Source organism: Chionomys nivalis, chromosome 16 (assembly GCF_950005125.1).
Source record: "Chionomys nivalis chromosome 16, mChiNiv1.1, whole genome shotgun sequence".
NCBI lineage: Eukaryota > Metazoa > Chordata > Mammalia > Rodentia > Cricetidae > Chionomys > Chionomys nivalis.
The window spans coordinates 46738597-46752525 of record NC_080101.1 but is presented as its reverse complement, the minus strand read 5'-3'; the positions used below and the strand labels follow the sequence as shown (position 1 = coordinate 46752525).

At 45.8% G+C, this 13929-nt stretch overlaps 2 protein-coding genes across 6 annotated transcripts in view; one reads left to right on the top strand and one right to left on the bottom strand.

Annotated features, from left to right (window-relative positions):
- Pde7a (phosphodiesterase 7A) overlaps positions 1-13929 on the top strand; it is a 91882-nt gene that overhangs the window by 63799 nt on the left and 14154 nt on the right. For all 4 annotated transcript variants that reach the window (XR_009058423.1, XR_009058425.1, XR_009058424.1 and 1 more), the window contains exons 4-7: positions 5121-5272; positions 7294-7357; positions 11171-11266; positions 11625-11725. Coding sequence is in view for 1 of the 4 variants with exons in the window: in XM_057791018.1 (XP_057647001.1) it covers positions 5121-5272; positions 7294-7357; positions 11171-11266; positions 11625-11725 (413 nt within the window). In the remaining 3 variants the exon portion in view is untranslated. The remainder of the gene's footprint in view (positions 1-5120; positions 5273-7293; positions 7358-11170; positions 11267-11624; positions 11726-13929) is intronic.
- Mtfr1 (mitochondrial fission regulator 1) overlaps positions 11744-13929 on the bottom strand; it is a 50105-nt gene continuing 47919 nt past the window's right edge. For both annotated transcript variants that reach the window (XM_057791019.1, XM_057791022.1), the window contains exon 8: positions 11744-12380. In XM_057791019.1, coding sequence (XP_057647002.1) covers positions 12270-12380 — 111 coding nt within the window. In that variant the 3' untranslated portion in view covers positions 11744-12269. The remainder of the gene's footprint in view (positions 12381-13929) is intronic.

The following is a 13929-nucleotide window of genomic DNA, read 5'->3' as shown; positions in this document are numbered from 1 at the left end:
ATTTTACAGCTGCACTTTGAAGGAAGCGTGCACAAAAGTGCCGTGTTTCCTTCCCTGTCTCCCAGCTCATTGGTAGGGAACTCAGAATCTCATGTACACAGCTAAGCTCAAGGCCCGAGTGTTAAGTAGCATATGTCCCAGCCCGACAGCAACAATCCTGTCTCAAAGGGTTTTGCATCTCTTATTTAATCATTAAATCATCAGAATGAACATTAATTCTGTGAGCCTGGGTTGTAAGAATTGCTTGAAGGGAAGATACTGGTGATGGATTTCATACTTATAGAGTTGATGTCACTTTTTCATAGCAAGCCTGTACTACTTACTCATTTTAAAGTTCTAAGACTATTTTGAAATCTTGCAAATGTGCAGTTGGTTCTGAAGTCCTTACATACATGGTGGTTTTCAGCATTAAATGTGTGACCATGAAAAAGAAATCTGGTCTTAAAAATTAAAAGTATATAAGTCTATGTGCTTAAAGTATTTAATGTTTATCGTTATCATCTTAATATGAATATAGCTTATACTTTATATTCATTGAGTGCTGGCTTCTTCCCAGAGCTGTGCAGAAACACTCTGTGTGTTCTCTCATTGGTGCCTGCCTTCACTTCTCAGAGGCCTGTTTGCCTGATACCTGCTTTCTGACCCAAAGCCAGTGACAGAGCAGGGATCCGGGCTTGGATGAATCCTTATTCGAAACCATCTTTTCCCACCGTGTCATCCTGTCTCTCCACTCAGCACAGACAGCTGAAGACGATCGCTCAGCGCAGCCTAGAGCAGTGTTTCCCCATCTGGCCATATATGCCAAGTCTAAATTCTTCTAACAAAGCCTGTCCCACAGATGCATTTGCTCATTTTTTTTAATAATTGACTTTCAGATGTGGCTTTTACGTAACTTTTTTTTTTTTGATGGAAACTAAGGGAAGGAAAGGAAAAGTTAGAATAATTTTATGCACTGTTTGTTCAACATAGTATTGACCTAGACAAGAGCTAAAAACCTGAAAGCACTTAGTTATAAAAATGAAGAACTGAGCACTAATTTCCCATAGTAACTCCTAGGTGTGTCTGATTTGTGCAGAACCAGTGGTGACAGTGCGCCCCCTTGTGGATTACTAAAGCAGTGGTCCGTTTTAGGAGCAAGGGCCTTTGTGAAGGACATTTCTAATCTAATAGCTGTGCCCTGCTGGGTGAGGTTTGTGTAGTAGGGAAGTGTCTGCAGGAGAGTTGGGAGCTCATTGTAGCCCACCGCTAGCCCCTTACTCGGCCTGGGGCTTGTCCTTCCTCTGTACTTTCTGATATGATGAGGGAAAAAGAACGGCATGTTTTTAAAAATCACCGACTGTTCTCTTTATTTTTTGGTCCAGAAAAGTGGAAAAAGGATGCTGGACACAGCGCCCATGCCCATTAGCTCTGGTGGTGCTGGTTGGTCTGCTTGGGGCTATGGCTCCGGCCAGTGGTGCTTCACAAGGCCAGGACTCTCTGATAATACGTGAACTTCTTACGCCAGCGGCTTTCCGAGCTGTACCAGAATGTGAAAACCAAGCTCGCGGACAGCGGCGCTTTAACGAGATAAGCTTAACCTGCTGTCTGTCACTCCGCGCTACAGAATGAGCCCATCAGGGTATTGCTGATAGGGTTGGGTTTTGTGTAATTTGGCCAGAGGGTGAGCTTTTTAGCAGTTATCCAAATGAAGGGTCCTGGATTCTTTCCCATTCCCAAATGCCGCCTCTTTCGTATCTTCCTGAATGCTATTATTCATTCGGCCTGCAATCTCCCTCTACTGGGGCATCAGGTTTAACTAGGTTGAAAGACAAGCTGAGTGCAGCTTTCCCAACTGAAGCCTTATTGATTGCCCCGGAAGATGTCTCTACCGGAGTTTTCAATGTCAGGACCTTGCTTCTGGTTACTATAGAGACATTGGAGGGGGGGGGGTGGTGACCAAGTGTGAAGAAAGTACACATTTCCAACAGTATTACAGTGATGGCTGTGTTATTATTAACTTAGTTCCTAAACCCTTTATTAGATTGTATTTTGGACAATTCTAGAAACTTCTTTATTTCACTTACAGAAATCTCATTCTCTAGCAAGGCCTGTGTTAGACACTAGTGGCACCAGCTTTTCCATTTGTCCTACTTCTGGAGATTTCTTGTAAGGGAGTCGGGCTGTGTAGAGGGATCACATACAACACTTACCGTTGCAGGGTTCTTTATGAGAAAAGTGGAAATCCGAAAAGGTTTAGCAGGCACCACCTTCCCTACACCTGCAGTCTCTCACACACTAGCAGAGACTTCAGTCTTCCCGCTTCTACGGCGGATGAACAGACAGAGACCCACGCCAGACACGATGCCGAGAGTGAGAGCCCTTGGAACACTCAGCTCTAAACCGACGACTCCATCAAATCCCTCCTCTCAGAGCTCAGGGAACCCCAGGGAAGGGGAGGCAGAAAGAGTGTAAGAGGCAGAGGGGATGGAGAGCAAGGCCCTTTGCATTGACAAGAGCAAGGCTCCTATGAGCTCACAGAGACCGAAGCAGCATACACAGGGCCTGCACGGGTCTGCCCCAGGTCGTGTGTGTGTGTGTGTTTGTGTATCATGACGTGGGACTCCTGAGTGGGCAAATGAGCGGCCTCTGATTCTTGCGCCTTCTCTTGGACTCTTTTCGTTCTGTTTGTCTTGTCCAACTCTGATGTGATAGTTTCTGTTTTACTCTACTTCATTTTGTTATATTTAATATTATCCCTTACAAGCCTATCCATTTCTAATGAGAGACAGAAAGGGAGTGGATTTGGGTGGGAAGGGAAACCATAATCAGGATATTTTGTATGGAAAAATAAAATAGAAAGAAAAAAATTATGATTTTCCTTTGTGGACCACTTTGATTCTTTCTTATTTAATGTATTTTTTAAGTTTTTAGTGGCTACCCTGAGAATTACAAGCAGAATCTTTTTTAAAAAGTATTCGATTGTGTTTGTGTACCAGTGCCCAGGAAGGAGTGAAGGGTGACTGTGACTAGTTTGTTTGTTTTGTTTTGGGGGTCTTTTTACTTTTCAGTAAAACACCCTGGCAAGGGCAGCTTGAGGGAGTAAAGGCTCAGTCCAGCTGCTGCTCCAAGTTGCGGTCCGTCATGGCAGGGTGCACAGTGGTTTCGGGAATCTGACCGCCTGCATTTCCTCACCCGGAGCCCAGAAGCAGAGAGCAGTGGCCGCAGCAGATGCCCAGCTCCCTTTCTCCACCCTTTTCCTGACCACCGTTAGCTGGGTATTCCTGCATTGGTTAGCTCTGTCAGGATAACACCTCTCACACAGGTGTACATGAGGCTTAGTCTCCCACATGATTCTAGAGTTTTTTTTCCAAGTAGCAATTAATACTAACCATCACAGGGTTGAAGGCCAAAAAAAAGTGAGGATTTGTTCCACATAGAAAGCAGCCAGGAAGGTCAGCCTCCTGCTGTGGGAGCCACAGAAGAACATCTTATCCCGACCAAGGAGGACAGCATGACTATTGTAAGCACCTACACCTAACAGCGGTCTGCGGACGTGTCTGCACATAGTAATATGTAACTGGAGAGAGGAAAAGACTTTCCCACCACAATTCTAGTAACAGATGGATGCTACCGATTGCTAAATCCCATAGTCTGATTGTGGTACTGAATAAATGCCAGGGAGGGGGAAGGAGAGGAGAGACACGAGCCAAGGTGAATGAGGAAGGAGAGGAACTGGCTGATGAGTATGACCATGGGAGCCAGCACACACACAGACTCTCCTTCCTGAGCACATGCCGACGACTGAGTAACGCACTAAGTTTTAGCTGGTGGAAGGAGCGAACTGTGGAGCTGAGGTGCAGCTAAATAACCAGAGTCTCTTGTTTCCATTGGTGCCCAAAGAATCTGGGTTATTCTGCCAGCAGAGGGGAGAAACACTTGCTGCATTCATTGAAAGGACTCGCTGTATCCAGTGAAGAGCCACGGTCCCCAGAGCTTTTCTCTGTAGAGAGTTTCTTATTTTTATCCTTTACAGCCTTTCCAGGATATAAACAAATTTATTCCCTGTTCTTTTTCTTATAGTTAAAATTATCTTTAAAAACATTCGAAACTCTCTCATTAGGAGTTGATGCTGTTGTTACTGTAGTTGTCTGTAGCCCCGAGGGACTGAGATTCGGCTTCGGTGTGTGTGCTTGCTTCCAGTTTCATATTTATATAGTGTGTTGAAGCAACAGAATGAGAAGTAGTAGTTAATGGAAATTAAATTTTAAAACTGATTCTAAACCCAGATGCTCTCCTAGCTTTCTAAAGCCTGTCAAAACTGACCCTTACTCTTTCTTGGTTCCTCAATTCAAAATAGAGATAAAGAACCGTTTGTGGCAGTTAGTGAATTTAAAAAATACATGTAGGTGGGGCTGGAGAAATGCCTCAGCAATTAAGAGCACTGGCTACCCTTCAAGAGGACCTGGGTTCAGTTCCCAGCACCTACATGATGGCTCACAACTGTCCTTAAGTCCAGTCCCAAGAAAGCCAGCGCTCTTCTGACCTCTTCCAGCACTGTGCACACCAGGGGCAATGCATCCGTGCAGACAGAGTGCCCATACACACCAGGTGCACATGCATCTGTGCAGACAGAGTGCCCATACACACCAGGTGCACATGCATCCATGCAGAAAAGTGCCCATACACACCAGGTGCACATGCATACGTGCAGACAAAGTGCCCGTATACACCAGGTGCACATGCATCCATGCAGAAAAGTGCCCATACACACCAGGTGCACATGCATCCATGCAGACAGAGTGCCCATACACACCAGGTACACATGCATCTGTGCAGAAAAGTGTCCGTATACACCAGGTGCACATGTACAAAGCGCCCATACACACCAGGTGCACATGTACAAAGCGCCCATACACACCAGGTGCACATGTACAAAGCGCCCATACACACCAGGTGCACATGTACAAAGCGCCCATACACACCAGGTGCACATGTACAAAGTGCCCATACACAAAAAATAAAGGGACAAATTTAAGTGCTTGTATGTAACGCATTTTAAGGACTTTCATAGAACTCGGAGTGTTATGAAGGCAGCCTCTGCAGCTTTCACCTGGTTTTCATAGCTGCTCCCTCTCTTTCAGCTCAATCTGAAATTGAAGCATCAGTCTCCGCCAGGAACATCAGAAGACTACTAAGTTTCCAGCGCTATCTCAGATCCTCGCGCTTTTTTCGGGGCGCCACAGTTTCTAGTTCTCTAAACATTCTAGATGACGATTATAATGGACAAGCCAAGGTTTGTATAACTTCCTCAAAAAGATTTGAGTTGCTTCCTGAGTTACTGGAGCCACCTCGCAAAAATGCGACCTAGATACCTTTTCCTGTTTGTAAGTAGGTGTAACAGAGCAAGGAAAGCTGAGAAATGTAGTGACGCATTTGCATTCATAGAACACTGAGCGAGGAGTGATCAGCAGAACAGTTACTGTGATCTGGCTGGACTTTGTCGCTGGTGGAGGTGGAAGAGATGGCAGGATTTGCTGCCTCCCTGTTCTGGATACGGAGGCTGGGTCTGCACAGTGTTAAGGGTCAGAGTTCACCCAATGGTTCAAAATCCCAGGGAGATGCTTCTCTCAGCCACGTCCTCACCGAAGCCAGCGTTTGTAAGAAATATTTCCTTCACCCCTACGGATGTCACCGGAGATTTCTTAGTAGGATCGAAATGAAATAGGCTTGTTTGTTATCAAATGAGATTTTATATAATCTTGAATTTTAATTTATTTGATTTTTTTCTTAAGTTTTATAGACCAGATTTTCTAAACTTACGTAGTGTGGTCCTGGGGTATGCTCTTTGAAGTCATATTAACGTTTAAAGAATCGAGCATTTCCCTGCTTGAGGAGTCAGTGAGAACCGTTGATCCTCTGATTTTAAACTGTTCATGACGACTGCTGTGGTGGTGAGAACATTAACCCATGCGGTGTTGCTGGCTATGGCCGCTGTGATTTAAATCTCCGCTGGCGTCACCCTGGTGTTGCCGTGGTGTCTGTTCATCGTTGTGCAGCACAGTGAACTTTGGGATACAAAATAAAGGATTTTATGGTAAAAAGTCCACAAAATATGGACTTAGGTAGATTTGTTTACCTCAAGTACATATTATCCTAAAAGTTAATTGATTGATTCTATTGGCAATTTCGAATGATATTTAAAGATCATCAGTAAATACCCCATAATTCAGGGGTCTTTTTAAAAAGCCAGTTAGCAAGCCAAGTGTGGCCATGCACTCTGGAGGCAGAGGCAGGCAGATCTGTGAGTTCGAAGCCAGCCTGGTCTACATACTGAGTTCCAGGACAGCCAGGGTTGTATAGTGAGACCTTGGATTGTGGTGTGGTGTGGGTTCTGTAGCCTCCCCCCCCAATTCCCAGAGGTCCAACTCCTCAATTCCCATGACTGTGTTCCGCTCTAGCTGAGCAAGTTAGTTCCGTCTGCCTGTTCCCTGCTATATGTGGGGATCAGCGATGAGGCCTACCATTGGTGAGGACTCGGTGGCCATTATCACTCGTTGGCAGAGTTTTAAAATCTGGTTTGAGAGTATGCAGGATATGGGCTATATGCTGGTGAATTATTTTAGAATTCTCGTAAGTTTATAAATCATAGGAACAACCTGACCTATGCATAGTTAACTGAAAAATAAAATAATTTGTTTTCATACGGAGTTTATTTCTGTAGACAATTTTTGAGCCAGTTGGAAAGTCTTAAGGAAAAGAAGAATGAAGGGGCACACCTGTAATTGCAGCACGGAGGAGGCTGATGCAGGAGAATTGCCATGAGGTGTGGAGCAGCCGGGGCTGCACACTGGAACCCTGCCTCAGAAACTAGAAAATAGCTTTTCCAGGAGAAATGACCCCTTCAAGGGCGTGCTTCTCGCGGGGGATCTCCTTCATCCCTCTCTGGAAGAGGAGAAGGGGAAACACGAGAAAAGTCGCTTGGTGCAGAGCCCCAGTTCTTACTTTATGGACCTGAAATGCCAAGGGTGCTGTAAAATCACGCCATCTTTCTTGTGTGCTGGCCGCTCCTACAAGTGGGAAAGCAAGGCTAAGGGCACCTGATTTAAGATGATAGGGAACCATCCCAGTAACGCATTTTGGATTAAGAAATAAAAAAAATGGTAGAAAATAAAATGAGCAAAGGCCAATTGTCCTTCGTGGTCCTCAAAGCAGACAGGGCACGTTTCATTTCTGTTAACTTTGTTATGGTCGGACTGGAGAAAGTGGGTGTCGCTGAGGTTAAATTACAGCAGAGATGTTTGCTTTTCCTTTCAGTGTATGCTGGACAAAGTTGGAAACTGGAATTTTGATATCTTTCTCTTTGATAGACTAACAAATGGTAAGTGAAGCATATGACTTACTCCCGTAACCGTGGCCATGGAGAAACCCGAACGTGCACGTGCGCGCGTCCCTGCTTTCGCTCACCTTGGCGTGAACCCGGTGCCAGCGTTTTTCCTTGTTAATGACTTTTCAAAAAGCCAGCAGAAATCATTTCACTAATTTTTGCTTTTATTGTTTGTTCTTGGCCATAATCAAAAGTCACCATGACTTGACGAATTGACTATACTGCCATTGTTAATAACTTCAAGTTTCTTTAACGCATGACGGTTACACTGCCATCTTTGGACACAGTATTCCCGTGTGGGGTTACCCCAGAGGTGTGGTTGACCAGTTGGTCTTTCTCAGGCTTTACCCCCATCTTCTGCAGAGGTTCAGCATGTCGTCCGCAGCCTTGCCCTGACCCTGCCTCCCCATACTGGAGAAGAACCTGTACCTCAGGTGGGGCTCTCAGATCTGTGACATGTAAGAGTGGTTTAGAGAAATTTCTCACAAGTTTTATGTGCTGTTGGCATTGCCTTTTTTTCTTTTTACTCTCTTTGGGATCCAAAAATGGATTCTATTTGGAAACCTTTTTTATTTAGAATAAAATCTTTGGCAGAATTCTTGGTGACGCTAGCCGTCTCTGCCCCTTTTTGTCTAAGTAGATTTTTAATGAAGGACACAAAGAAGTTAGTGCTTCTGTTGCCCAGGGTGGACTGACGGATGTGCCCCTGCTGTATTCTGAAGATACCTGCTTTTTCTTTTCTTCTGAAAACGTGTGTATGTACTTATGAAGCTGGGTTTACGCGTGTCCGAGTGCACATGTGGAAGCCAGAGGACACCTCGCTGAAGCGGGTTCTCTCCTGAGCCGCTGGCTTCCATCTGGGTCAAGTTTGCATCTGCAAGCCCCTTTACCCACTGAACCGTCTCGCTGCCCTGCTTTCCTTATTCCCTCTGGGTGAAGAAACACAGCTCTGTGAGCCCTGCTGCTGTTCGCTGTGTCCCTTTATTTCCTCTAAGCACTGGGGGCAGAGAAAAGGCCTCTCCACACCCCTGCTTGACTCTGCGCTGGTGCCAGGAAGCAGATGAGACTGTTGCGCACAATGGTGAAAGGCATGAGGTTTGCCTCTGTCTGCAGAGGCCCTGACACCCCTGCCTTTTTGATCCTCCCCGTTCTCCCCGCCTCTCTGGTGCCCGTGGGGGGTTGGGTGCCCTGCTGCTCTCCCACCCCCTAGCTGGCTACCCTACTGGGAAAGCAGTTGGCCTTCCTCCCAGCCTTGTTTTTCTCTTTCTCTTTCTTCTTTTCTTTTTTTAAACACAGACAGTGAAATACTAGGTGGCCCACCTCCTGCAAGATTTGGGAAATTCTTCCTTGCTAATCCAGCACAAACATGACTTCAGTTACCGTGAGGTAGATACACCACAACACCTGCTACAGGCCAGCCTTGTAAGCTTGTAGCTCATAGCCTGTTTGGGGGCTACTGGGATGCCTGTCATTCATTGACATAGTTGGTTGTTCTTTTCTAAATTTAATTTTAAAAAGTATACAGCCTGCTAGTCAGAGGCCAAGTTCTGCCGGTCACAGTTGCTGTCAGTCCCCATCACTGACCCCCTTTTTTTTAGACCACCCCCCTTGAGCGGGCTTCTATAGGAGCTAACAACCGCCCCTCGGGAGCCGTAGAGATGAGCTACTTGAAGAAATGTAATTGCTCAAATGGGCAGGAAAAACAGTTCTTCAGCTCACACTATGTGGTTGGAATGGTTTCCTTTCCAAGCTAAAACTCTGTATGATTTATGTTCACCATATCCGAATGTCCCCTTCTTATTTGATCCAGTGGTGTTCTGTATCTCCTACTCTAGTACTCTCTCAGTGGTAAGGGGAGAGGACAGGGAGACAGAGAGGAGCAGAATGGTTCCGACCCAGGACAGGCGCACCCCTTCTCCTTTTCTGCCCCTGGCGGGAGAGCAGTTACTGTCTGGCTCTCCTCTTACAGGGATGTGGATCAGAGCCACAGCAAGGCACTGCCTGTTGCTCCTGAGAGCCTCTGGCTTGTGAGGGGAGAGTGGCCAGCTGTGTCGTAGCTCAAGCTCTCATGGAGAGTCAGTTTCTAAAAACTAAGGGTCACTACATCTTAGCCAGCCATTTTCAGCTTTACTCTAAACAGAGTTCTCTCTCTCTCTCTCTCTCTCTCTCTCTCTCTCTCTCTCTCTCTCTCTCTCTCTCTCTCTCTCTCTGTTGACAGTACCTCAATGGGTTGTTGGTTAATGCTTTTTTAACCCTCCTAAATACTGTAAATTCTTAGTGTGACATTTGTTATACCTTTTACATATTTTAGCAAGAATCATAGACTTGGAAAGATGCTAGCATTGTATATGTTACTATTATCCATGACACAGTAATTTATGAGATTAAGTCCCTTTAAAACGGTCAGTTTAACTGTTAATATAGCATATTTGTCCTGTAGGTGGAGTCCCCAAAATCCTGAGACATCTAACAGAATATATAACCTGGAGAGCTTTGTCAGGGAAAGGGAATAATAAGCATAGCAGAGATGGGGGTTCACAAACGGATGCACACTGGTGATGTGTGTGTGGACGGAGAGCTACGGGGCAGACAGCATGTCCAGTGGTGGTGTGTGGACGGAGAGCCATGGGGCGGATAGCATGTCCAGTTGTAGTATGTGGACGGAGAGCCACGGGGCGGATAGCATGTCCAGTGGCGTGTGTGTGGATGGAGAACCACGGGGCGGATAGCATGTCCAGTGGCGTGTGTGTGGACGGAGGTCCACAGGGCGGACAGCATGTTTAGTGGTGGTGTGTGGATGGAGAGCCATGGGGCAGACAGCGTGTCCAATGGCGTGTGTGTGGATGGAGAGCCACGGGGCAGACAGCGTGTCCAATGGCGTGTGTGTGGATGGAGAGCCACGGGGCAGATAGCATGTCCAGTGGCGGTGTGTATGGACGGAGAGCCACGGGGTGGACAGCATGTCCAGTGTCTGTGCTTGTTTAGACATCACAGGAAAGAGAGAAAGGGAGCGTGGATTGATGAGGTGAAGTGGACCAGGCTCTGTCTTAGAGGAGATGTGGGTAAATTATGTTTAAGGGAAGGGAAGCTAAAGGCTTGGGGATTGTTTTTTCTATGACATAAGTCAGAGGCTGTGGAAAATGAGGGAAGAGATGGGAAATAAGCACATTAAAGTTCTAAGAAGAATGACAGTCTTAGAAATAGGTGCTTTACAAAGTGACAGAGGCATTTCACCAAACCAGTGAGATCGCAGGGCAGGGCTGGTCGTGGCTTTATCCAGATAAAGTTTATCATGCCGCCCGTCCCCCAGTAGCTCTCAGATTTTCTGCTCAAGTACGGAAAAGGCGAGAGGTTTAGCTCAGAACTTCTATTTTGGGAGCGTTGAGAAGGTGACTGTCCCTTCCTAGTTCTGTTTTGGTAAAAATAAACAGTTTCCACCTCAGAAGGTTGCAGCCAAAGCTGTGTGCTATGGGTTCGCAATTTCTGTGAAGCACTTAAATAAAGTTGGATTGGCGTGTTCAGTAGCTCAGTTCTCCCATACTCTACTATCATTATTTTGGTGCCTTAAAAAAAATTAACCTGAAAATCCTTGAAAGATTTTATCTTTCAGTTCTTTGTGGGAAACTGCAACATCTTTTTTATTAGAATGGAATGAAGATGTTAACTCTTAAAGTGTATACGTAAGGAGCTGCAGACTTCAGTAGAGTGGTCATGGATGCTGTTCGCAGGTTCATGGTCGGAGTCTCTGTCTGAAGCCTTCTGACCTTGCACGTCTTACTAACATGGCCTCTCCTCTTTCTCTTCTAGGAAACAGTCTAGTAAGTTTAACCTTTCATTTATTTAGTCTTCATGGATTGATTGAGTACTTCCATTTAGATATGGTGAAACTCCGTCGATTTTTAGGTAAGTGATTGGAGCCCATTTAAAAATAGGATTGTACAAGAACTTGTGTAACTAGAACAAACTGTTCAGGACCATCCGAGCCTGGAGCTGCACCCCACATAGCAACATCTGGGTCAGTGACAGACAGCATGTGTGACAGGCCACACAGCAACCGCCTTGCAGCTGTGCTCTTTTTTGCATGCTTCTACTGTGGCATGATGTTAAATGCCGGTGACTGGCTGAATGGAAGTGAATCTCTTAGAATGTGGACAATTTGAGTTAGTAGCCACATGGAAAGTATCTGTGATGACCACTTTTCAGTACTTGGATGTCCCTCTTGGAGAGTAAAAACTTACTCTTTGTGTGTGTGTGTGTGCAGTTATGATTCAAGAAGATTACCACAGTCAAAATCCTTACCACAATGCAGTCCATGCTGCGGATGTTACTCAGGCCATGCACTGTTACCTAAAGGAACCTAAGGTAAGCAGCGGGCGCGGACTTTAGGTGAAAGTCGCTACATAATTAATTTCTTTGGACTTACATTTCCATAAGTTAGTGGTTCAGCTCAAATTCAGAAGTTTCCTCTATAAGAGTGAGATGAAATGATTGATGTGGCTGTCAGAGGAAAAACTAGAGAACTGGGCCCAGACCTCTCAGAATCCTGGGCTCTGTGTGAGTGCTTGACATTTGACTAAGTCCCTCATAGGCTCTGTTCAGTACAGATGTAGCTTTGTTTTCAAGTATCCTCCATGTGAGATTGTTGGGCATGCCAAGGCAGTGCCTGGGAGCATGGGGCATAGGCCTGAAAAAGTGTTCTTCTGTCTGCTCTGCAGGCATGCAAACCCACTTGAGAACAGTGCTTAACACTGATCTTGTCCTGGCGGTTGATATAAGAGCCTGACTTTAAGGCAGGCGTAGTGACTCACACTGGTAAATCCCAGCACTTGAGAAGCTGCGGCAGCAGGATTGCCAGGGGCTTTAGGCCAGAGTGAAGTGCACAGCAGCTTCCTCTTGCCCCAGCCTGTCAGGAGCTGGTATCTGCTGAGCAGTGTTCCTTCCATTGTACGTTTACTGATGTCGTAAGTGGCAGGCTGGCAGCTTGTGACAGAAGTGTCAGTGACGTAGAAATTTTGACCTGAAAAGAAAAAAGAGAAAGAAGAAAGTTTGACCTGAAAGATCAGTTGTGGATCGTGTTATTGCCTAATGTAGAAAATACATACTGTCAAGCCGCTGGGGCGGGGTGCTGATATCTTACATTAAAGTGGTGATGGCCATTGTGGTGCCTGTTACAGAGGAAAATCAGCATACTGCCAGCAAACAGAGAGCCTCACTGAAGGATGCCCCTCCTCACCAACTTTCTGTTTTATTGGAAAGGGCCATGAAGCTAGTTCTACAGATAGATGCAGAAATCTGACTTTCATAGACTAAATGATTTGTAGTTCCTATTCCATAGAACTCAGATATTACTGGAATCAGTAACCCTTCAGTAACAACATTTGTCTTTCTAAAAATCCCCCTAGCCAGGTGGGGTGGTTCACGTGCCTAAGTACTTGGGAGGCTGCCGCAGAAGGATAGAAAGTTCAAGGTTACATAAAAACTCTTAAACAGTTGTGTCTGGAAGCACAGTAATCTTCCGCTAGCACCTTGACACCAGCCTAGACTCACCTGGGCTGAGGGAACCTCACCCGCAGATTGTCCAAATCAGATTGGCCTGCGGTCAGATCTGTGAGGGGTTTTCTGAATTGTTAATTGATGTAGGAGGATCTCCCCCAATATAGGTGGTGCCATCCCTAGGCAGGTAGGTCTGCACTGTGTTCTTAGAAGTCCTGAGCAGACCAGTAAGCAGTGTCCTCCGTGGCTCTCGCTTCAGTTCCCATTGATGGTGAGTTGTGACCTGGAGAGTGAGGTGAAGCAAACTTCCCCTCCAAATTGCCTGGGGTCAGTGTTTAGCACAGTATTGGGGGTGAAGACTAGGACAGCTGGGGAGATAGTTCAGTGGGTCAAAGGGCTTGGCGCACAAGCACGAGGACCTGGGTTTGAGTCCTCGAGCCTCTGTAGGAGTTAGATGCAGTGTCTGTAATCCCTGCACTTCTGCAGAGGCGGGAGGCAGGGAAGTCCCTGGAGCGTGGCAGGCAGCTGTCCTGGCTTGTGCTGTGGGAAGACAGAGGCCTAGGTCTCAGTTGAAGTTAGGTGAGTGAGAGCAACACTTTGAGGTTGTCCTTAGATTTCCACAGCATACCATAGCAAGTACACGCACAACATTTGCACATGCATTTACATGCACACATAACACCCACATACACACATGTGCACACATCATCAGATTACTTATTTGTTACAAAGTTCTCGTTCTAGTAAAAGTTTTAAACAGAAAATTTTTTAATCAATTTCCCTCTTTAAGTATGTGGCTTTCTTTCATGTTTCCACCCACAGACTTCACTATTATTATTGTGCATTTGTGGGGAGGGCACGAGCATGCCAGTTTTGAGTGGAGAGGAGAAAGGACAACATTTAGGAGTTAGATCTTTCCTTTCGAAGATTTCTAGGCATTGGCCTGAGGCAACTGTTCTCACCCACTGGGCTACCCTCAACCCTCCCACAGAGTTTTAAAAACTTTGTTTGCTTCTCTGCATGTTTCATCTTTTACCTGAGACTGTAAAGTTCTGTGTCTTTTGCAATAAATC